The following is a 25406-nucleotide window of genomic DNA, read 5'->3' on the forward strand; positions in this document are numbered from 1 at the left end:
GCGGGGGTTAAAAGCGCCCCGTTAGTGACCGAAAACCTCTGCAAAAATGACGGTAAAGCGCCGCTAAAAATATCGGCGCTTTACCGCCGCCGATGCCTCGGTGTGAAAGCAACCTAAATCGAGATGAATTCCTAAACCACAAAATGTGCTTGGCAGCTACACCTATTAACATGGATAAAGCAGAACTTCCTGTTCAAAGTGATTTGTCCCCCTTTTAATGAAAAGGCAGAAATAAAGATATCTCATCCAGCTCTTCTGTCCTTAAAAATGTATTTATTTTTTATATAACAGCATTGCTTGTGTAAAGGGTTTCTCTTACGTATTGTTTTAAATTTTTATTTTTTTGCTATGGGGAAACAAAGCACAGCATGCATGCTGTGTTAGCCAAAATGCTGTCCTAATTGCCTTTAGCTTGTACTCTTGTAAAATGCAATGCTTTTCCTGTGGGATACCAAGTACCTGTCCTTCCTTGCTAAGCACAATGTCTTAGAGATGATCAAGGTAAAATACATTTCCTGTAGTTTATCAGTTCTGTGGAGATCAGTAATGCATAAAACAGGAAATCAGTTTTTCATTAATGTTATTTATATATCTTTTTTACTGGTTTCAGATTAGTCGAAGCAGTGAAAAAATTATTCCGTAATAGAGTACAATATTACATATACTGTAGATCTTTAGTTGGACCTCGTTTAAAATACTGTGTCCAGTTCTGGAGACCTAATTTAAAAAAATATATTGATAAGATAAAATGAGTACAGAGATGTGCAACAAAAATGGTGAAAGGTCTGAGGGATAAAACATATCAGAAGAGACTTCAGAAACTTAATATGTGCAAAAAGAAGGGGAAGGGGAGACATGACTGAAACCTTTAATTACATCAACGGGGTGAATAAGGTTCAGGAGGGCAGTATTTTGAATATGACACCAAGATCAAAAACACTGGGACATGATATCAAATTAACAGGATGGAAGTTCAAAACTAATTTTAGAAAGTATTATTTTATAGAAAAAGTAGTTGATGCTTAACATCAAGACTTGCAGTAGAAGAAGCGAATCAGTCAACAGTAAGTAGTTTCAAGCATGCTTGGGACAAACATAGATCTACCTTATTTGCCGGTGTATAAGACGACCCTCTAATTTTACATTTTTTTAAGATTTTTTGCCTGTACTCACAGTATAAGGCCCCGTACACACGGCCGAGGAACTCGACGTGCCAAACACATCGAGTTCCTCGGCCAGTTCAGTCCTGGAGCCGCCGAGGACCTCGGCGGGCCGAGTTCTCCCATAGAACAACGAGGAAATAGAGAACATGTTCTCTATTTCCTCGCCGAGGTCCTCGTCGGCTTCCTCGGCCGAAAGTGTACACACGGCCGGGTTTCTCGGCAGAATTCAGCCAGAAACTCGGTCGGAAGCTGAATTCTGCCGAGGAAACTGGTCGTGTGTACGGGGCCTAAGACGACCCTCCTTCCGATGCTTCCGATGCTTCGTATGTCTTCCTTCTGGAGCCATATTCTTCTTCCTTCTTGCTGGAGTTGGAGCCAGTCATGGCGAGCAATGTATTCTATTAATGAATACAAAGCCTGCTTGGATTGGCAGAGGCTGTAACATCATGAGCCCGCGCCTCTCTGACTCTCAAAGCCTATCCGAGCAGGCTACTATATGTAGCCTGCTTGGATTGGCAGAGGTTGTTACTCCAATCTGAGCAAGCTCTGTATTCATTTGAATACATCGCTCACCGGGATTGGCTAAGCGGTATATACTGTATGTAGCCAAAGCTACATACAGTATTACCGCACATCCAGCAGGCATCCAAGCAGCTGACCCAGCGTATAAGACGACCCCTGCTTTTTGGCCATTTTTTTTAAGTGTAAAAGGTAGTCTTATACGCCAGCAAATACAGTATACTCCTACAAAGTTAAAAAACAAAAACATAATAACATATATAAAAAAATGAGGCAGACTTGATGGACCACTTGGTCTTTTTTCTGCTCATCTGTTACTGTTTTTATTTCAGCCATTACAGCCTACATATTTCTCCAATAATAGGTGTACTTTAAACCAAATTGTTTTTTTAATTGCTCATACAGTGGGTAAAGGTGGAGCCAATTAGATTTGAATTTCTGTCAGTAACTACCCTGCAGAATAATCCCTTTACTTGTTGTCCTAGTGACACAAAAACAAGATATATTTACTGGTGTCAATGCATTGGTGAATATGCTTCTACTGGTACATTGTAATTTTAATCCATAGTATTTATTAATTTTAAAACATAGTTACATGGTTGGTAAGGTTGAATAAATACACTAGTCCATTCAGTTCAACCTGTGTGGGTGGGTGTTCATGTCAAAATATAATTTCCCATATCCCTGTATACTGTGTTCATTAAGATGAAAGTCCAACAGTTTTTTAAAACTATCAATACAGTACTTCCTGCTGACACCATCGATTGTGAAAGGGAGATCCACATCCTTACTGCCCTGACAGTGAAATCCCCCTATGTCCGCCTAAGGTTAAACCACTTTTCCTGCAATTTCATTGAGTGGTCCCATGTTTTCTTACACACCTGAGGCTGAGACCTAATAGTTTTCTTCCTACACTAGAATCACCAGTAAGGTATTTGTATATCGCTATCATATCTCCTCACAAGCGCCTCTTCTCCTGGGATAAGACGTTTAATGCTTGTAGTCGTTCCTCATAACTGAGGTCCCCTTATTAATTGTGTTTCCCTTCTCTGGACTCTCTCCAGTTCCAGAACATGATTCCTGAGGATTGGAGATCAGAACTGGACAAAATACTCCAGATATGGCCGCTCCAGAGTATAAAGTGGCATTATTATAGTTTTATCATTGAGCCTAGGTTCACACTGCTGCGAATTCAAAATCGCGATTTTACCGCGATTTTGCGGCCGCGATTTTGCCGCGATTTCGGCCGCAATTTAATGTAAGTCGCGGCCCAAAATCGCAAAAAGTAGTACAGGAACTACTTTTTGAAATCGCAGATGCGGTGTCGCACTGATTAGGCCAGTGCCATTGCCGACAATTGCTGGCAAATGCCGCCGATTTGAGATGCGATTTGACATGTCAAATCGCATCTCAAATCGTTCCAAATCGTACCCAGTGTGAACCAGGGCTCAAGTAAATTCCCTTTTTAATGCATGCTAATAGTCTGCTGGCTTTGCTTGCTGCAGCTTGGCATTTCATGCCATTGCTGAGTCTGTCATCTACTAGGACCTCCAGATCTTTTTCCATCCTGGATTTTCCCAGAGGTTCTCCCCCTAGTGAGTAAATTGCATTCATATTTTTAGCCCCCAAGTGCATTACTTTACATTTTGCAACATTAAACCTCATTTGCCATGTAGTTGTCCTTCCCTTTATTTTATTGAGGTCTTCTTGTAAAGTTTCCATATCTTGCTGTGAAGTTATTGCCCTACTTTAGTTTTGTATTGTCCACAAACACTGAGATTGACCTATTTATACCAACCTCATTTATGAAAAAAGCAAACAGAATTGGTCCCAGAACAGAGCTTTGGGATACCCCACTTAACACCCCAGACCAGTCTGTGTACACGCTATTTATCACCACCCTTTGGATGTGCCCCGTTAACAAGTTTTCTGTTTCAAATATTTTATTGAATTTTCGAGAATTAATACAGAATAAAAAATGCACATACGTTGTTGAACATGTGAATCACATAAAACATTCCTCAAAAGGAAATATCAAACGTTATATAGATATACATTAAGACGAGAGAGGATAAAGAAGAGAGGGGAAAAGGGAAGGGGAAGGGAAAGGAAGGGAAAAAGAAAAAAGATAAGAGAGGGAAAATATACATATCTACCAATGGATAATAACGACATCAAAATCATAACAAAAGGATCAAATGGAGAGGATAAACTGGAAAGACTTCACATAGAAGCATTCTTTATTAGATGAAATTCAGTGGAATCTTTAAAATGCAACCAACAAGCCCATTTATCATAAAAGGTTTTAGGAGAGTCCCTGGATTGATAAATTAGCTCCTCCATTTCGACTATGTGGCCTATTTTAGTAAACCAATCTGAGACAGTAGGAGGTGAGGATTGTGTCCATCTATTAGGTATACAGGGCCAGATTCACGTATAAGTGTGGCGGCGTAACGTATCGTAGATACGTTACACCGCCGCAAGTTCACAAAGCACCTGCAATGAAAACCTTAGCCAGCGGCCTCCGGCGTAAGCCCGCGTAATTCAAAGGGGCGTGTGCCATTTAAATTAGGGGCGCTCCCGCATCGGACCTACTGCGCATGCTCCGTTTCAAAATTCCCACCGTGCTTTACGTGAAGTGACGTAATTTTTTGAACGGCGACGTGCGTAGCGTACTTCCGTATTCCCAGACGTCTTACGCAAGAAAAAAAAAAATTTTATTTTGACGCGGGAACAACGGCCATACTTTAACATGGGCTGTGTAAAGTTAGGGCAGCTAAAACGACGACTAACTTTGCGACGGGAAACTAGACTAGCAGCGACGTAGCGAACGCGAAAAACCATCGTGGATCGCCGTAAGTACTAATTTGCATACCCGACGCTGGTTTACGACGCAAACTCCCCCCAGCGGCGGCTGAGGTATTGCATCCTAAGATCCGACAGTGTAAAACAATTACACCTGTCGGATCTTAGGGCAAACTATGCGTAACTGATTCTATGAATCAGTCGCATAGTTAGGAAGCCCCTAAAACAGAGATACGACGGCGTATCAGGAGATACGCCAGCGTATCTCTTTTGTGAATCTGGCCCACAAAGCTTGGCAGCATTGATAAGGTGGAGTATTATCGATTTCTTGTAAACGCAATGGGGTAGGGAAGAATGGTGCAATAAATACTGGGCAGTAGTGAAATCTGGGGTAAATGTTGTCATTTGCAAAATTAATTGATGGATTTTCTTCCAGAAGGGTTTTATCAGGTCACAATCCCACCATATGTGTAAGAGTGTCCGTTAACAAGTTTTCTATTCACTATCAAGATCAGTAGATGAAAACCAAAATAGTAGAATTAAAGGCTAAAACAACTTTTCATCTTCAGATGTACCCATCACCTATCAGGCAGAGGGAAGTCGTCAGGCGTTGAAGATTTTTTTCTACATAGATGAATATCACTTTGAACATTTACCACAGCGACTGAAGAATGGAGGCGGATTCAAAATTCACCCTGTCCTATTTTCTCAAGGTGATTACTTTTTTTAAACATTTTATTAAGAAAATACAAATTGGGTACTTTTCTTCTGACTATTGGATCGTCTTTTCCTAGGACCTTCTGTATCCTTGCAGCAATGAATTAACAAATTGCATTTTTTCAGATCTGAGGTTTTAATCCCATTATTTTTGATAAAGCGTTTTAGTGGAGATATATTATCTATTATGGTTCCTAATAAACATGGTCCCTTCAATTATCTGAAGGGTGCTGCTACAATGTTGAAGTAATTTTGTAACCTTCATATGGGAGTGTCAGTATTTATTTGACTGTTTTTTAACATGTTCATTGTTACAAATTACAACATGCGTATGTCAACAAATATTTTTAATTTCTTAATGTATAAATCATATCAGGAAGATTAGAAAACAAACTACAATTTAATTAGGTTTTTAATGAGGTTTTTAAAACATTAGCACATATTGGTCAGAATATGTACATTAAAGCCCTGGGCACCAGACAAAAAATACCTTTGTTTTACAGTTTTTTTTTTTTTTTAATCCACCCTCCTCTTTAAAGGAGAAGTCCAGCCTAAGCTTTTTAGGCTTGACTTCTCCTATGGATCACAGAAATGCAATTCGTTTTGCACTCCTGTGACCCATTTTCAGCAGAGAGTGGTCTGAGTCCGCTCTCCACTAACGTCACTGCCCTTCAGTCAGGGCAGCGCGTCATCACGACTTTCAATTTGGGATCCGCCAGGTGCCCTGATTGATGGCAGTCTCAGCGAGCCGTTGAGACGCTGAGACAGCCTCTCCCTGCCCCTCCACAGCTCAGCGCTCCAGTGAGCATAGAGAAGCAGAGAGGAAAGATGCTGACTGACAGTCAGCTGCTTTCCTCTCTGGGATCTGTGAGAACTGAGCCATCGGCAGTGTTTGGTGGCTCGGTTCTCAGTGCAGAGACACCAGGGAAAAGCTGCAGCATCCGTCTGATTCTCCATCCACCGAGGTAAGTATGAATCAGAAAAAAAAGAAAACCCATACTTCTCTTTTAAGTCTGGGGACAGGGGAATTAGGTGAAATACTTTCCTTATCCCCCACTCTGGCAGGCTTCCACCACACTATGGGACCTCTCCCCTGAATCCTGTTCTGAGGTGCTCTGGCTGGCAGTTGCGTTGTGACCTCATCAGGTACAGTGCAGGACCAATATTCCTGCATTATATGTGAGAAAGGCAAGGGTCCTCTCACCACCCAGAGCATTGGAGTGAAGAGGTGCTGTGGGGCATGATTCATGAATAAACACTGTGAGTAATCTGTACCGATCGCTTCTGTGTTCATTCTTAACTGAAGCATAGTCAATTATGTTTATTATGCTTAAAGCGGAGGTTCACCCCAAATACAAAGTATAGCTTATCCATAACATCTTATGTAGATCGACATTTCGCTATCCACATTTTTTTAAATCATTTAAATACCTTTAATGTCTTTTTAGATACAGACACTTCCGGGTCTGTCTCCCGCGGGAGTGGGCGTGTCGCTTCTCTTTCTGAGCGCCCGAGTCTTTTGCTATGTCTCCTGGGAGCACAGCGTCATGCTTTCCAGGAGACTAGTAATCGCCCATAAAGACGAAATCTCGCGGGATTTTAAACGTCACGTGACTTTTGAAGCAGGTCACGTGACGAGGATATCAGCATTCACGATTCCCGGAAGTATTTGCTTGTGGGCTTCACAATGCCCACAAGCAAGATGAAACCTTACAGCAGGAAATTTTATAAATCATTATTTTCGGCCGAATGTAATTGCGAATGCATCTAAATTTCAGACAAGTGAGTACACGCTGAACAATCATAAAGGCAGTAGATGCACATGTTAAAAAAAAAAACGTTTTCCCGCAGAACCCCCGCTTTAAGTTTGGGAATGAACAGGAAGCCACTCAGCAAAGAACACTTCCCATTCGTTCACTGTCCAGTTGAGACTACAGAGAAAGGGACTGGGGAAGCTCTGTTCTCAGACCCTTTCTTTCTGTTTAGACCCTTGATAATTCATCAAAGCCATTCAACAAGGCTCCTAAAGAAATTGTAAAAAAAAAAAAAAATTAATTGTAAAAAATAATAAAAACTACTGACACCCTCCACTTTTCTACTGACACCGATCTCTGCTCTTTTGACACCTTCCACTGTTCTGCTGATATACAGGCATGTGAATTTGTGCTCTATGGTGCACACCCTAATACAATAGCCTGCGCACACCAATGTGTGTATGTATTCATGTATGAATGTAAATATGTATGTATATATATATATATATTATATATAATTTTTTTTAGGTATTTAATTGCATTGGAAAAAGCAGAGGCGTCCCTAGGGGGGGACCAGAGGGGGCCCTGACCCCCCCAACATCATGCTGTGCCCCACCATGTGCCCCCCCCCCCCCCCCCAAAAAAATGTTTTTTTTTTGTTTTTTTTTTTTCAATTTTTGTATTTTGCTCCCCGAGAGGGAGAGCGTCCCCAGTCAGCTCTGGGGGGATTCCTCCCCCTCCCTGTGCTCGCCGACACTGCATAATGCGAGCGTTCACACAACCAGATATTCTAGCCTGGGCCGTGTTTAAGTGTGTGCACTGCAGACTGCAGTACACTGTAATCGCTGAACTACATTATCTCCATCCCTTCTCTCCCCCCCATCTGTCTCCCTCCCCTCTCCTGTTCTTTCAAAACATTCACAATTTACTTTCACTTTCAGTTAGGCAGATAATATACGGTGCAATTTTCTTTCCTGCATCCACAGATTGCAGGAAAGAAACTTGCAGGATTCCCCCATCAACACAGACACTGCTGACGGGAATATCCCTCCTGCCCAGCAATTGTATTCTCCCGACAAACAGTGATTATCACTAGTGACTATACAGCAACCACTAGTGATAATTATAAGAGAATCTGCTCATTAATGGTTCAAATCTCAGCCAGTTTCTGCTGAACCAGCTGAGATTTAAACTGTCTATGGCTGGTCTTAGCTCTTAGGCAGCCCATACATTGATTAGCACTGTGGAGTGTCGGCTTCCTGGCGTGATCGGGCATGTGGGATTTCAAACACACCCGAGCCCATCTCTATTGGTTGTAGACAGTTGAGCTCCCTGCAGGTTGCTTAGCAGCAGTGGACCCTTCTCTGACATGCTGATCGGGATGCAATCCAGGTGATGCTCTTAGTCAAATCCTAGTCATAAATATCAGTGATTTTATTGATCAAAGCCCACACTTTACAGGCATAAAGCCCACATGGCTGCTGATCATACGGTTGATTATATTTATGTGGTTGTACTCTTGATGCTAATAAATACTGTGTTTATTAGATCTGACTGGGAGCATCACCTGGATCACATGCCGATCAGCATGTCAACAGAGAAGGTTATACAGCATTACTGCTGCTAGGTGACCAGCTGGGGGCTTGGCTCTCTATAACCAATAGTGCCAGCCTTCCCCTGCATGCACCCATAATGTCACCAGCACTAGGTCCTAATAGACTGCCGCCGCTGCCAAGGAGACAGACGCCAGACCAGTGCTGTAAATAGCAGGGACAGGACAGCTGGGGATCCCCACTGTGGCAGAACACCAGGGCCCGGTGGTAAGACAACCTTTGCAACCCTGATAGTTCTCCCACTGCTTTGGACCCTTATATTTTCTTGGTGTGCTGGTGACATATATCTCTTGTTTTCTGCCACCCTGGGGGGCCCCAGTATAGTAGGAAGGGAGCTCACTGCAGAACATGTGAAAGGGCCCATAGTGGGATCGTAGTAAAGGGCCCCAGGATATATATATATAATTGCATTTTATAGTTGGCCCCCCTACTTTTGTCCCTGTCCCCCCATGTGCCCCCCCTAAATATGAAAGCTGGAGACGCCACTGGGAAGAAGAATCAGCCAATGTGTTTTTAGCGTACTTTCACACCTTAATTGTCTGTGATGCCACGATTTGTCCTACATGTAATCCAATTTCTGTTCTGATACTGTCACTTAAAGCAGAGGTTCACCCAAAATCATAGTCAAACTATAGTCTTACACAACCACTGCAATATGTACATGATGTTATGGCACAAGATTTTTTTCCATATGTAAATACCTTAATATTGACGTTTCTAAAGCGACTTCCGGGATTCCCCTCCCGTGGGAGTAGGCGTTTCTAAGCCTTTCCCCATCACCGCAATGCAATGTGGGACACCGTGTCGTGCTTCCAAAGATACAGTGTGGGTCTCAATGCGGTGAACTCTTGATTGAGATTATACATGTCACGTGACACCGGTCACGTGACTTGGGCGTCTCTAATTGCGCCATTTTAAGAAAGGGCATGCAGTTAAATAATGCCATTAGCAAGAGAATGAGATTCCAGGAAGTGATTGCTTGTGGGCTTCACAATGCCCGCAAGCAAAATGGAAACTTCATCACACGGATTTTAAAACTCCTTCTTTGCTGAGAAAACGGACAGCAATTATATACAGCTACCAGAGAAGTGAGTGTACCTTAATATTGTTATACCACAGTGAATGCTTGAAAAAAAAAAAAAAAGCTTGGCCGCGGAACCCCCGCTTTAATGGTCCATGCATTTCATGGCTACTCAGCTACTCATCTATAGTTTGTTATATCAAGCAGAGACGATAAAATCAGGACAGTGTGAGGTTGTAGAGTGGTTTAGGCTACAAAGGCAAACAAATGAAAGTAATATCTCTTCCTATTTCAGCCCTGGAGAGCATGGATGGCTATTATTACAAGGATAATGTTTCTATAGAGGAATTTCAAGCTCAGATTAATGCCGCTTCACTTGAGAAAGTTAAACAGTATAATCAGAAACTAAGGTATGTTCTTCAATTACTTTTACTCATCTACCACCATTTTGATATTGTATATTTCTGTTTCCGAGAGCTGATTAAAAATAAAAATAAAATTTCAACAGCTCTAAGTGGTAAGGACATAGTTGCTTTTTAAATAAAAACTGTAATGGTTTTGAGATGTGGTGTTGCTATCTATCTCTATATCTATTTGTCTATATATACACTGGATATATATATACAGGCATACCCCACTTTTAAGTACACAATGGGACCAGAGCATGTATGTAAAACGAAAATGTACTTAAAGTAAAACAATATATTTTTTCACTTCTAGGGTGTAGTAGGGGGTCAGGGGCTGTAGTGGGGGTGTCAGGAGCTGTAGTTGAGGTCTCAGGGTCTGTATTGGGGGTGTCAGGGGCACACTGGAACAGGACGGGCTATGCTCTCTGAGCTTCAGCTCCTTCTACTGTGGCTGCAAAATGTCTGTACAGTACTTGTAAGGCACTTTACATACACTTGCGGGTATGTCCTTACTCGCGAGTGTATGTAAAGTGAGTGTACTTAAAGCGGGGTATGCCTGTATATATATATATATATATATATATCTATCAAATCTTTGTTTTATAAATAAATATTTAATACCTGACAAATGATTCCTAGAACACTGTTCCAAGAGCGAAAGAGACATCAGCACAGCAGGCAGTGATTGGTTATTGCTTTGTGGCTCAGCTGGTTCGATTTAAGTTCTGAGTCACTGCTGTGATGGCTGTTGAGTTTTTTTAAACAGATTTTACCAGCATAACTGAAAGAGCCCCACCTAATGGCTCAAAAGAAAATGACAACATGATAATATGCAATATTTCCTAAAAATTTTTTTTAGTCCTGACTATGATAAAGAAATTATATGATTTGCCTTTATTTATTGTGTTAACAGATCTTAGTGCATGTGCATTGGGATAAGGATAAGATATTACACAGCAAGATTTCCATTTCTGTTATATTGCCACCTTCACTGATTATGGTTCTTGCTACAATTTGGGATAACTGCTTCCCACTCGCAATCTGTAGACTTGCATTCCTTTTAAGGGCCGTACACGTGGGCCAAATGTCAGGCCAGACACGTGGGCCAGAAACCAGCCGGACAGCTGGTCCAATAGTAAAGGGCATGAGGGAAAAAGGTTTGGCAAGCGGCATCCGATCTGTGCTCTAAGCCAATGGCTGAAAGTGCTGATCAGTCTGTTCTGGTGGGGGGGGGGGGGTCCCGGGGGGCCCCCTGTCAGAACACAATAGCTCAGCAGGGGGAGGTCAATGTACTAACATCGGGTTGTTAGTACATGATCTCCTCCTGAGCTCTTTTTTTTTTTTTTCATTCAGCTTGCTGTTTTTAACAGAAAAAAAACTGCTAGTGTGTACTAGGCTTTAGTGATTCCCCATACTAAAGGAGTCTTAATCTAAACACTTGACAGCTTGCAGTTGACACTAACTGAACTGTTGCTGACAGCTCTGTACCCTACTTATGTTTGAGAACTAATCAGGGTTCCTAATCATGTGATCAATATGTCAGCCATGTGTAGCGTTCTCCCCAACCTCCAGAGGCCCGATGTGATCCCCTAGATTTAGGGTGAGCTGACATTCGTCCTCAGGCTGAAGGTTATTAGGCATGTTGGGTGTAGTGCAAGATGGAAAGATGGGTGCCAGTCACTTTTAAAAATGAACAAAGAGAGTTTTTTTTTCCTCTTAACAGGAACAGGGGGAGAGAGGAGCAGGGCATATCACACCCTTTGACAAATGCAATAGCAATTTGGCAGACTCCTTCGACCAAAATGGAACTAGGCAGACAGCAATACAGAAAAAGGGCCTTTAACCACTTGCCGACTGGCCGCCGTCGTTTTACAGCGGCAGGTCGGCTCCCCTGCGCGAGAGCACGTAATATAACGTCGGCTCTCGCGCAGGCCTGTCAGGGAGAAAAATGCTGATCTTCTGTTCATACAATGTATGAACAGAAGATCTGTCATTTCCCCTAGTGATGCCACCCCCCTACAGTTAGAACACACCCAGGGAACATACTTAACCCCTTCCCTGCCCCCTAGTGTTAACCCCTTCAAGGCCAGTGGCATTTTTATAGTAATCCAATGCATTTTTATAGCACTGATCGCTATAAAAATGCCAATGGTCCCAAAAATGTGTCAAAAGTGTCCGAAGTGTCCGCCATAAGGTCGCAGTACCCAAAAAAAAGATCCCTGATCGCCGCCATTACTAGTAAAAAAAAATATTAATAAAAATGCCATAAAAAAAACCCCTAGTTTGTAAACGCTATAACTTGTGCGCAAACCAATCAATAAATGCTTATTGCAATTTTTTTTTTTACGAATAATATGTAGAAGAATACGTATCGGCCTAAACTGAGGAAAAAAAATGTTTTTTTATATATATTTTTGGGGGATATTTATTATAGCAAAAAGTAAAAAATATTTATTTTTTTCAAAATTGTCGTGAACAAATACCACCAAAAGAAAGCTCTATTTGTGGGGAAAAAAATACGCTAATTTTGTTTGGGAGCCACGTCGCACGACCGCGCAATTGTCAGTTAAAGCGACGCAGTGCCGAATCGCAAAAAGTGCTCTGGTCTTTGACCAGCAATATGGTGCGGGGGTTAAGTGGTTAAGCTGAATGCACTGATCTGTATCTTGTAGCAACTGCTGTCTCCTATAGCAACAAATTCACTCACAGTATCCCACTGTAGATCCTTAAGCTCAACTCAGTATCCCACTGTAGATCCTCAAGCTCAACTTACATTATCCCACTGTATATATCCGCTGTATTCTTCAAGCTTCACCCAAAGCTACCCGCTGGATCCCTCAGGCTTTACTCACAGCTACCGGCTGTACTTCTCTTTAAGTTTTACTTACAGCCACCCGCTGTACATCTTGGATGAGTTCTCTCCTGAAGCTTTCCCAACACTTCACAGTCCCCGGCTGATGAAAAGTATGCTTTGGTACTACTTTAGAACTCCATCCCTTCGACATTTGCCTCCAGCAACAAGAGTGGTTGACCCTCTGGCAACTTATTCTCCTATACCTCCTAGCAACGATCAGGCTCCCCTCTGGCTGAGCCCCTTTACACGCCCTTTTCAGGCCCACAGCTCTGCTGCTGCTCTACACACAACCACCCAGGCTGCATCCCAGGTGGAAAGAACCATGATCACTTGACTCTCTCCAAATAAATAGTCTATACCAGAAACCTCAGTGGCCAAAGAAGCTTCTGCTGATTGGCTGAGAAACAACATCCACTCATAACCTGAAATTAACTGCAATCTATCATCCTAATGCCAAAGGTGCCACCTATTGACAAAGAGAATTACAGTTCTATTCAAGCTTAATGATTAAACTACAAATTAACCAGGATGGTTACCACCTAGCACAACTAAATTTACTAGCAGCCCTGTTTAGGACAAGGGTGCTACACATGGTGGTGATCACATGCAGGCTGGTGACTTCACTACGAAGAAAAAAAAAATCATTTATCCTGCCACATTCAGCAATGTTTACATGTAGAAAGGTGGTCAATTCATGAAAAATAAACCACTGTAGCCTGAAGATGGAAGTAGACCCCTGTTTATTACTATAATTGTCATGTTCAATTACAGTTTAAGTAAAAAAACTTTCTCTTTTTATTTACATTTTTGTCCATTTGTCCTGTAATTAAAAAAAACAAAGCAAGGTTTTTTTTTTAATTAAAGTAGTGTACCAAATCAAATCATTGTATATCCTTAAAAATTGTCTCCAGCACAGGAGGGGATTTTCACAAGTTTTTCCAGGAAACACTCCTTATGCCGCGTACATACGACCATTTTTAATGGTCTAGAAAAAACATTTTTTTTCTGTTAGCATGTTAATGTGCAGGCAATTATACATTTTAGATGGCCGATTATATTCAATTACTATATCAGAGAAAACCACCTCAGGGTAAATCATATTTTTTCGCTATTAAAAGGACACTATGCATGGCCAAATACTCCTATGTGTACTGCTGACTGTAGCGTATTTACATAAATTATTATACGCAGGAGCATAATGAAAATTGGACACAGCCTCAGCCTTTCTGTTCAATGCATTACATTAGCTGGGCTTAACAGAAAAAATCAAAGCCTTCAAAAGGAAAGTTTCCCTCCTGTGACTGAGTATCTACTGAAAGTGACGTCTGCTTCCTTTACTTTCAAATAGTCCCCATGAGATTCTTTAAATGCATGTCAAGGATGTTGCTCTTTTGATTAGCTAAACGGTCTTGAGACAAATAAATATCCACTGAGTTGGTGAAGAACAATACACATGATTGTTTAAATGGAAAGCCTGCTTGGAAGAAACATCATTTGCATAAATAATCCTTAATGCACTCATAATGAAATTATTTTGTGCGCATGGACAATTCGTCTTCGTAAAGGGCAGCATACACAAATCAATAGATGATGATGTCTGTGTATTTATTCTGGTAATACAGATATGGATACTTGTATCAGAGAAATCACGTGGTTCAATATTTCAGTTTAAAAAAGGATGCACATACAGTACATGTGTAGATTTTCTTAATCAGATCAACCTTAGCATTGAATGATATGAATCATTCTTGAATATTGGAAGTACATATTTACCAGCATTTTGACCTTTTAAAAGCAGTAATCTCTGAAAATGTTAAAGGCTGGGTGCCATTTATCCAAAGAAAATGCAAAAATGCTCACTGTAATTTGTGCTGTGATGTAACTTTTTATGTCTGGGAAAGGTAGTAAGGAGATCTCATCGATGATATGCTGGTCTGCCAATCTATGGCTACCAAATAAAGTATCCCATTCTCACAACAGTTGCCTTTCATCTTCACTTGTTCTTTTTCCAAATTCTACCTATTGACTACATTCGGAAAATTTTCAGGTCCCTTTGTATAACCAAAACGGCAAACTTTTGTGGCTTGCATACATTCTTATTCTTGCTTGTAGGTCAACTTACGTGATACTAGTTTTTGTCATGGGTTGTATTTATTTTTTCTAATACGTACAAAAACAGATAAGCTGTCTGGTAGTGACCAGTCCAGGTATGTCTTTATAAAAATGGGTGCATGGAGAGATTTGTTATTTAAAGGGAACCTGTCACTTGTCCCATTCTTAACAAAGTAATAGGTTTTTTTTAGGGTTTCACCTCTGCTACTGATACTTTCCTTCCTTGTGCTTCCCTATTTGGCTTGTTCATCTGCTGGAGCCCTAAGTAAATGGTCCTGTGCAATCTCAATTTTATTCCTCCATACCTTTTTCCCAAGGCCCGACACAGGCAAATGGGGTAATGTAGGAGTGCAGGTAAGGCAGGTAACTGTAATAGAGGGGACTTCTTTACCCACATTTCTGTGGGTAGGGCAACCCATTAAAATGAATAGCCTGCCCTACCTGAAGAATGTCAGACTGCAAATGGTAGGAATCCTACCATTTTTATTTTTTTCAACAAAAGTGGAGTTACACTTTATAGCGTAACAGCCAACACTTTTTTCTTATGTTTAGATTGAATGGAGAGTGGTTAGAACTTCTCGCTTTGTTTTACTATAATACAGTACATGTTGACAACATTGTCACAGGAACATGAAGTAAGGGAAAGTCTCTAGTGGGAACTCAGCAGTTAGTTTCTAGTTAGAGGTTCTACTCGGGGGTTCTAGTTTTCCCCATTCTTCTCCAAAAATAAGGTGTTTTTGTTGCTGTCTGTGTGCTTGGAGGTTTCATCTGTTCCTTAAAAGATTGTTTTCCCTCTAGTTACACTCAGGATTTCTTTTGTGTTCTTTTTCCTACAAGATATGAAAATGGGTATAATAGGTGCCTTGGAAAGTCCCTACTCACACATATTTCACAAATCTCACAGTTTAGCAGACTTCATACTTTATTTATAGAGACATGCAGTAAAATCATTCTTTTTTTATATAAATAATTCCAGTTACCTTGCCACCCATTAAACTGTTACAGTTAATATCATTTAGGTATGGGCAGGTTTTGCATTAAGCACAGCTTTTATAAAACCTATATTTTCAGCATAGAGCTGGATTGGAACTAAAAGCAGTCTGAGCATATCAATTACAGCGGAACTAATTTGCGTAAGTTGCCAAGATTTGCTAAGCCCAGTAGAGCCGTAATATATGATTACTGGCACCATTGTTGCCTCTGTAGGACAGCAGGGAGCAATGCCAGATCTGTCAGATCAGTCCACGGCAACCTAAAACAGATGACAAGTAGATGTGCTAGATCACACTCTTCTGTTTTGATAAGATCTTATTATGGGCGTAATTTTCATGTATGCATTTTCATAAAGTGCATTTTTAAAAGTCCTTGAAGCAGCATCTTAGCTGTGATTTAACAAAACCATGTCTGCCATAGAGATCAATATCGATGGTAGTGTAGGAAGTACCCTCTTCCACAGAAAATGCATGCAGTGCATACAAAACGTACATAAAATGTTCAACAAAAGAGAAAACCATTGGTGCTCAGTCCAAAGTAATATTATTTGAAACTTCCATAATTCAATCAAAGTCCAAGTGAAAGAAGTGCTTGTGCACTTCATAATTACATACAAAACGTACATTAAATGTTCAACAAAAGAGAAAACCATTGCACACTGCAATGTATGAACCAACCCATGGCCATATTAGCCAATCTGGTAAATAACAAGCCTTTTGGATTGCAAGTTCAAGGCTACAGTCCATGAAAATAAAGTCATGCATCACCGCACTCACGTTAATGTCTGGCATTTGTACTTTAAAGTGGTTGTAAACCCCACTCATGAAATCTGACCTGGGCACATATATCTGTAGTGTTTGCTTATCTCTCTCCAAAGCCCTAAGTCCTGTGTCTTTCTGCTACTCCGTTCCTCTGTTATCAGCATGATAACCATAGCCAATCTGGTAAATATCAAGCCTTTTGGATTGCAAGTTCAAGGCTACAGGCCATGAAAAGAAAGTCTTGCATCACCGCACTCACGTTAATGTCTGGCATTTGTACTTTGAAGGGGTTGTAAACCCCACTCATGAAATCTGACCTGGGCACATATATCTGTAGTGTTTGCTTATCTCTCTCCAAAGTCCTTAGTCCTGTGTCTTTCTGCTACTCCGTTCCTCTGTTATCAGCATGATAACTTCTGACAAGTTCTCCGACACAGGAGATAAAAGCAGCTGCAAATTTGTGTCAGGAGGGTGCTAAATATAGATTAGCAGAGAGTGTGTCTATTCACAGCACAGCTCTGCAAGTCAGCAGATATAGATGTAAAACTTATGTAGGGAGATTTTACTTATCTCTGTGTATCATCTGAGCTGAGGGGGTTTACATCCACTTTAACGTCTGCATCTCCCCACAATATTGTAACGAAGGTGACATTGGGGCAGATTTACTAAAGGCAATAGACACATTGCAACTGAAGTTGCACTAATTTTCCCCAGAGCTTAGTAAATGTGGAAAAGCTCTGCTGAATTCCATCATCCAATCATGTGCAAGCAAAAAAAAATTTTTTTTTGTTTTTTTTTAATCTCCTTGCATCTAATTTTGTATTCTTTACAAAGTGAAGCTTTATCACATTTACAAAGTGCACAGTATATTTGTCTTTAATAAATCAATCCAACTGTGTCACAGCTGTATTTCCAATTTATTTGTTTATTCTACACAATGGACAATTCAGCAGTGGACTGGGACACTGTCATTTGGCTTTTTAATGCCCATAGCAGTTGACCGAACTGGGAATTCAGCTGGAAATACCTCATTGTTGGAGTCCCTGAAGACTGTAAAAAGCTAGTTCTGATTTAACCTTCCAGCATGCACTATACGCGCATGTGCAATCACCCTCACTAGTTTGAGGATTTTACACTTGCAGGGAATCTTTTGTTTTTATTTGTATTGGAGACTAATTTTTGAGTCAAAGTAGCTGTATGCAACATTGCAATCTTTTTACCATTACAACTCATCCCAAAGAGACAATATTGCACTGTTGGAGTATTTTTGTTTTTTTGCATATTTTGCTACTGGGGATATTTACTCTGATCTGACCATCGCCTGGTTTACGTAAACTTCCAGCAGGAGACGCCCAGGACATCTGGTTACCCTCCTATGGGATCATTGATCCAACCAGCGCTTTGTGACCCCCCTGAGTAAGGGTGGTCGTTGGCCTTCAGGTAAGCCTTCTACCTCTCTGTGGTGATGGTATTACGAGGAATTATAGCATTATAGCATGTAGCATTATAATAATTGTTCCTGTGCCTATGTTCTGTAAAAAATCTGCCCGATTGTACCTATATGAGCTCTGCTCTGGCACTCATCTGACTCTCAGCTCTCTCAGCCCTCCCGCTGACATCAGCCGGGGAGAAGGCGGAGAGAGGAGAAAGAGGGCCGACAATCAAGTGAGCACCGGGAGCCACGCTCATATAGGTAGATTTTTTACAGAACAAAGGTACGGGGAAAATGATTATAATTATAATGCTACAGAGTGGATGGGAGTATTTAATAGCAGATATGAGAGCACATATGAGAGCAGCAGGAGGGGGGGGGGGGGCGGTCACTGGTATGAGGAGAGACAGGCAGAGAGCGGAGGGGGAGGAGGTGGAGAAGGACACAGGAGACGAATATCAGGCTGTGGATGACAGAATCACGCAAACTGACCATGGTGTCAGGACTCAGCAGCCATGATTATCGTGGTCAGGATCAGCCAGCTATTTAGTGTGCTGTTTAACATGCTTTAAGGGAACAGGATTTATTTTTTAGGGTTAATCCCATCTCTGTCTCAGCCAATCCAGGACTCTCCCTCCTGATTGGCTGAGACACAGCAGTGATGCCATTGGATCCTGCATCAATCAAAGTCAGTTAGCCAATCAGGAGAGAGCGGGGCATGACCGAAGAGCAGCTCCGTGTCTGAATATACACACGGAGATGCAGCTTGGCTTCGGTGACCCCACAGCAAGCTGCTTGCTGTGGGGGCACTCGACAGGAGGGAGGGGCCAGGAGAGCCGAAGAGAGACCAGGTAAGAGCAGGTAAGTATAACATGTTTTTTTTGTTTTTTGTTTTTTTAACAAGACTTTAGCATCAGTTTTTTTACACTTAACATGTAATATTTATATTTACAAATGTGCTCTAAATATTATTTCAGTTTATGATTCAGTAATTAGGAAGATCCTGTTAAACAAAACAATAAATGTTGAAGCCTAATAGATGATTGGATCAATTTCTACGCGTTTTCAACCATTGCATTGTTTTACTCAGAACATTGCAAAAACAGTTTGTTCCCATTTACCTCACTGAGCCGCTCAATATTGGCATGCGGCCAACATTTCCATTAGGTATTTCATACAAAATTTGATTAACCAGGAGCACAGAGTTTTTACAATTAAAGGAAGTGCAATAAAATTGAATGTGTCCGTGGTTCTCATGTTGTGAAATAATCAACATAGGGTAGATAGGAGACACTTTAAATTTCACATCATCTACTAAAAGCCCATATGGGTACACTCCACTTAAAGGGATAGAATAGTGGTCTTAATAATGGTCAGGACTGAAACGTATTTAACTATTTTAATCAATATATTATATTACAATATTGGATAGGTGGTGGACAGTAGTGGATAGGACAGTAATACTATATATATATATATATATATATATATATATATATATATATATACAAAATGTACCAGGCAATCACAAAAACAAGATATGGTTATATCCTCAAAGAAAAAATTACGGTATCATATAATGTTATTGCGATTGTTTGGCACATATTACTGTGCGCCACTACTATGTTCGGTTACATGTGGGAACACTTGGTGCATTAATATTTTTGATTGCTCCATAGGTAATTGTGCTGAGGTTTTTTTGGTTTCAATATGTTACATTGCCTATGAGTATTTTGCTACCATTTGGCAGGTAGATCTCTACTCTCCTGCAGAGCATAACTGCAATGCAGATTGCATTTACGTCATCCTATCAGCCAGAAATGAACTAGTGGTGGTACTACTATATTTGAGAAGGAACTTCTTGTCTGTGCTCAGCTATGCCCACTTTTGATCAGCTCCACCACCCCCATGTATTCTCTATGTATATGAGCTGCCAGTGATAGCAGCATGTAGCTACGGGGGTGTTGACATAGAAAAATAAATTGTCCCGGACATGGCCTAAAGTCAATAACCACCAACAAATGTAACTCCCATCCCAAAACCTAATATTATATGTGTTGCACAGAGAGACATGGAAAACGATGTGTGGCACCACGCTATGGCCTCCCATTTAGGTTGGCCTAAAATAAAAGTGTAATTGTTAATGCCACAAGTATTTGTTTTTTGGTATAATAAGGAAGGTTGCGAGTTTTGTTATGGATATCCTGGAGATCAGCTTCAAAGCATATCTACGATACAGCCCAATTTTTTTTTACTTTTAGATAGTGAGTAAAGGTTAGAACCTGTCTGCTTTTTTACTGCTATCTGTGTCTGCACTAGACACTTTCCATTTGCTCATTGATCAATTTCTCTGGGGGAAAAAATAGAAAATAGAAACATTTTACACTTGTCAAATAATCAGGAAGTGAGAGGAAATCCTCCAATAAGGACACCAGTTGTAGTGACAACTGAGGGAATACTCGTTCACTTTAGAGAGACTTCTGTCTCGTACACTCGATCAGTTTTCCCAACGGGAAAACTGCAAGGAGAGCTTTTGGCCAAGAATCCCGGCCGTGTGTTTTTCCAATGGGAAAACTGCCCAAAAACCGCCGGACAAAAAAAAGAGAACCAGTTCTCTTTTTTTCCGCCCGTGAAAAACCGACGGACTTTTGCCCGGCGGTTTTTGGCAGTTTTCCTATGGGAGAAACTTCAATGGAGCTCCATTGCAGTTTTGCTGTCGGGAAAACCGTGTGTAGAGGAAAGATTGAACCGAGCAGGTTCTCGGCTTTCCCCTCGGGAGTTCCGACGGGAACTTTTTCCGTTGGAAATCCTGCATGTGTGTACGGGGCATTACTCTCAAATCCTGTTATATCTGCAGGACTGGAAGTTAGGAGAGACCAATAGGTAGATTCAGGTAGAGTTAGGCTGACTTATCAGTAGATAAGTCAACCTAACTCAGAATCTACGTCGACGTATGTTTAAGCCAGTGTTTCTCAATTCCAGTCCTCAGGCCCCCCCCAACAGGTCAGGTTTTCAGGATTTCCATTATTTTGCACAGGTGATTTGATCAGTTTCACTGCCTTAGTAATCACCACAGCCTTTTCATCTGAGGGAAATCCTGAAAACCTGACCTGTTGGGGGGGCCTGAGGACTGGAATTGAGAAACACTGGTTTAAGCGTATGCTCAAACAGAGATACACTTAAACATATCAGAAATACGACAGTTTGCGCCGTCCTATCTTAGATTGCAATATTTTGGATGGCCGCTAGGTGGCGCTTCCATTGCGGTCGGCGTAGAATATGTAAATGAGTTGATACGCCGATTCACAAATGTACGCCCGGCCGCCGCAGTCGATTTACACCGTTTCTGTAAGGCATTAGCAGGCCTAAAGTTATTCCACCTATTAGGTGGAATAACAATGTTAAAGTATGGCCGCCATTCCCACCGCGAGATTAAAAAATTTTACGTCGTTTGCGTAAGTCGTCCGTGAATCGGGATTTACATCGTTTACGTCCACGTCTAAATCAATAGGCCCATATGGCGTACTTAGCCGCAATGCGCACTGGGAAATGTAGGCGCCCGGCGCATGCACAGTAAAAAGGAAACTTAAAAAACGTGAGGTCAAGCCTCATTACCATCAAACACGCCCCCCTCCAACACATTTGAATTCGTCACCCTTACGCCCACCCGCTTTAGGCTACGCTGCCGTATATTAGCAGGCAAGTTCATTGAGAATCATGTACTTGCCTAGCTGACTTACGGCGGCGTAGCCTAAACAGGCTAAGCTACGCCGCAGCAAGTTTAGGCAGATGTACTTGAATCTACCTACAAATGTACAAAAAACATTCACTCTATAAACGGAAACTTCTTGCCTTATTCTTTTTTTTAATCCCCTCTTACATTTTTTCTGCTTGTTTGTCCTCAACAAACATATTGACATGCCCAGCAAAATCAGTGTCGCCCTGCTGTGATCTGCACCTAATGTCGTTTTCTGTGTTTGTAGTATATGGCTATTTTGCATTCAGCAAGCATTAGACCCGTCTGGCCAGTGTCTATCATAACAAAAAGCTAGATTTGGTTATTTATTATCACAGCCTTCATTCAATAAGTAATACACACGCTCATGTAAGTAAAAGGTTGATCGTATGAAAAGATAACCTCACACGATTCCTTGTTTTCGTACAGCTCTCCAGAAGACCTTTTGTGTTATATCTTTTCCTTAGACATCTCTTGTTTTTATGTAGGAGTTTAATATGCTGTAAAACGAAGGCGATCCTGAAGTTAAAAACAAAGAAGATCTGAAGGTTTCAAACTGGTGTTAGATGAGGGAGTTCTAAGGGCTTTACAGGGATTCAGGTTCATGTTTCTTTTTGATCCATGAACTGTGCTTTGGTGGTGAGCGCGTTTGTATTTATAGCTTGGAGGAAACTGGAAAGGGAATAAGGCAAAAGGAGATTATGATTTAATGAAGTCAAACAATATTCAGGAAGGAAGTATATTTCATAGAAAGAGAAAGGTGGCCGGTAGAGGTTGTGCACAGGAACTGTGATATGATGCCCAAGTATATGTTGTATGGAAAGACTTGTTAATGACAAGGATAGATTTTTTTAAGATAAACTATTAAACAATCAAAGAGGCTTATAAAAAAAAAAAAAAAAAATGTCCTTCATGTAGGACGAGGTCAAACATTAATATGGATTGAGCTAATCTCATCTTTAGTTTAGCCAATCAGAATGTTGCCTGTAAATATGTTAAATCATGCAAAATGATTTTGTCTTTTAGCTGCAGTAGGGTATAGAGGTCAGTGTGGAGTCTTGTATCAGGGTACAGAGGTCAGTCTGGTGTCTTGTATCAGGGTATAGAGGTCAGTGTGGAGTCTTAGAGGTCAGTGTGGAGTCTTGTATCGGGGTATAGAGATCAGTGTGGAGTCTTGTATCAGGGTATAGAGGTCAGTGTGGAGTCTTGTATCAGGGTATAGAGGTCAGTGTGAAGTCTTGTATCCGGGTATAGAGGTCAGTGTGGAGTCTTGTATCAGGGTATAGAGATTAGTGCAGAGTCCTGTATCAGGGTACAGAGGTCAGTCTGGTGTCTTGTATCAGGGTATAGAGGTCAGTGTGGAGTCTTAGAGGTCAGTGTGGAGTCTTGTATCGGGGTATAGAGATCAGTGTGGAGTCTTGTATCAGGGTATAGAGGTCAGTGTGGAGTCTTGTATCAGGGTATAGAGGTCAGTGTGAAGTCTTGTATCCGGGTATAGAGGTCAGTGTGGAGTCTTGTATCAGGGTATAGAGATTAGTGCAGAGTCCTGTATCAGGGTACAGAGGTCAGTCTGGTGTCTTGTATCAGGGTACAGAGGTCAGTGTGGAGTCTTGTATCAGGGTATAGAGATCAGTGTGGAGTCTTGTATCGGGGTATAGAGATCAGTGTGGAGTCTTGTATCGGGGTATAGAGATCAGTGTGAAGTCTTGTATCAGGGTATAGAGGTCAGTGTGAAGTCTTGTATTAGGGTATAGAGGTCAGTGTGGAGTCTTGGATCAGGGTACAGAGGTCAGTGTGAAGTCTTGTATTAGGGTATAGAGGTCAGTGTGGAGTCTTGTATCAGGGTACAGAGGTCAGTGTGGAGTCTTGTATCGGGTTATAGAGATCAGTGTGGAGTCTTGTATCGGGTTATAGAGATCAGTGTGGAGTCTTGTATCAGGGTACAGAGGTCAGTGTGGAGTCTTGTATCGGGTTATAGAGATCAGTGTGGAGTCTTGTATCGGGTTATAGAGATCAGTGTGGAGTCTTGTATCAGGGTACAGAGGTCAGTGTGAAGTCTTGTATTAGGGTATAGAGGTCAGTGTGGAGTCTTGTATCAGGGTACAGAGGTCAGTGTGGAGTCTTGTATCAGGGTATAGAGGTCAGTGTGGAGTCTTTTATCAGGGTACAGAGGTCAGTGTGGAGTCTTGTATCAGGGTACAGAGGTCAGTGTGAAGTCTTGTATTAGGGTATAGAGGTCAGTGTGGAGTCTTGTATCAGGGTACAGAGGTCAGTATGGAGTCTTGTATCGGGTTATAGAAATCAGTGTGGAGTCTTGTATCGGGTTATAGAGATCAGTGTGGAGTCTTGTATCAGGGTACAGAGGTCAGTGTGAAGTCTTGTATTAGGGTATAGAGGTCAGTGTGGAGTCTTGTATCAGGGTACAGAGGTCAGTGTGGAGTCTTGTATCAGGGTATAGAGGTCAGTGTGGAGTCTTTTATCAGGGTACAGAGGTCAGTGTGGAGTCTTTTATCAGGGTACAGAGGTCAGTGTGAAGTCTTGTATTGTATTGAGGTATAGAAGTCAGTATGGAGTCTTGTATCGGGTTATAGAAATCAGTGTGGAGTCTTGTATCGGGTTATAGAGATCAGTGTGGAGTCTTGTATCAGGGTACAGAGGTCAGTGTGAAGTCTTGTATTAGGGTATAGAGGTCAGTGTGGAGTCTTGTATCAGGGTACAGAGGTCAGTGTGGAGTCTTGTATCAGGGTATAGAGGTCAGTGTGGAGTCTTTTATCAGGGTACAGAGGTCAGTGTGGAGTCTTTTATCAGGGTACAGAGGTCAGTGTGAAGTCTTGTATTGTATTGAGGTATAGAAGTCAGTGTGGAGTCTTGTATCGGGGTAAAAAGGACAGTGTGGGGTCTTGTATCAGGGTATAGGGGTCAGTGTTGAGTCTTGTATCAGAGTATAGAGGTCAGGATGGAGTCTTGTATCAGGGTATAGGGGTCATTGTGGAGTCTTGTATCAGAGTATAGAGGTCAGGATGGAGTCTTGTATCGGGGTATAGAGGTCATTGTGGAGTCTTGTATCAGGGTATTGGGGTCAGTGTGGAGTCCTGTGTCAGGGTATAGAGGCCAGTGTGGAGTCTTGTATCAGGGTATAGAGGTCACTGAGGAGTTGTGCATAGTGTATTGGTGTCTGTGTGGAATTTTGTGTAAGGGTATAAATGTCACTGAGGATTTGTGAGTATGGGAATCAGTGTGGAGTCTTGTCTCAGTGTAAGAATGAGGAAATTAGTATTGGGTTAAACATGTCAGTGCAGTGTTATTGTTCAGAATATAGATACAAAATAAGAATAATAATAAAATAAGAATACCGGCAGTCATAAAGATTTAAAAAGCAGGGCAGCTACAAGTACATGACTAAGGCATACCTAGAAAACACCCATGTGGCAGCTTTGCCATCAGCCACACTCCTTTAAGTTATAGGGAGTATAGACTATCAGTCCAGCCCTTTAATGGATTTATAGCCAGCAAAAGGGT

General features: G+C 41.4%; 1 protein-coding gene across 1 annotated transcript in view; it reads left to right on the forward strand.

Moving 5' to 3' along the window:
* The window catches only part of PREX2 (phosphatidylinositol-3,4,5-trisphosphate dependent Rac exchange factor 2), a 370987-nt gene that overhangs the window by 266203 nt on the left and 79378 nt on the right, over nucleotides 1–25406 (forward strand). The window contains exons 34-35 of the mRNA XM_040354370.1: nucleotides 5057–5200; nucleotides 9888–10002. Of these exons, the coding sequence (XP_040210304.1) occupies nucleotides 5057–5200; nucleotides 9888–10002 (259 nt within the window). The remainder of the gene's footprint in view (nucleotides 1–5056; nucleotides 5201–9887; nucleotides 10003–25406) is intronic.

Source organism: Rana temporaria, chromosome 5 (genome assembly GCF_905171775.1).
Source record: "Rana temporaria chromosome 5, aRanTem1.1, whole genome shotgun sequence".
NCBI classification, from domain to species: domain Eukaryota; kingdom Metazoa; phylum Chordata; class Amphibia; order Anura; family Ranidae; genus Rana; species Rana temporaria.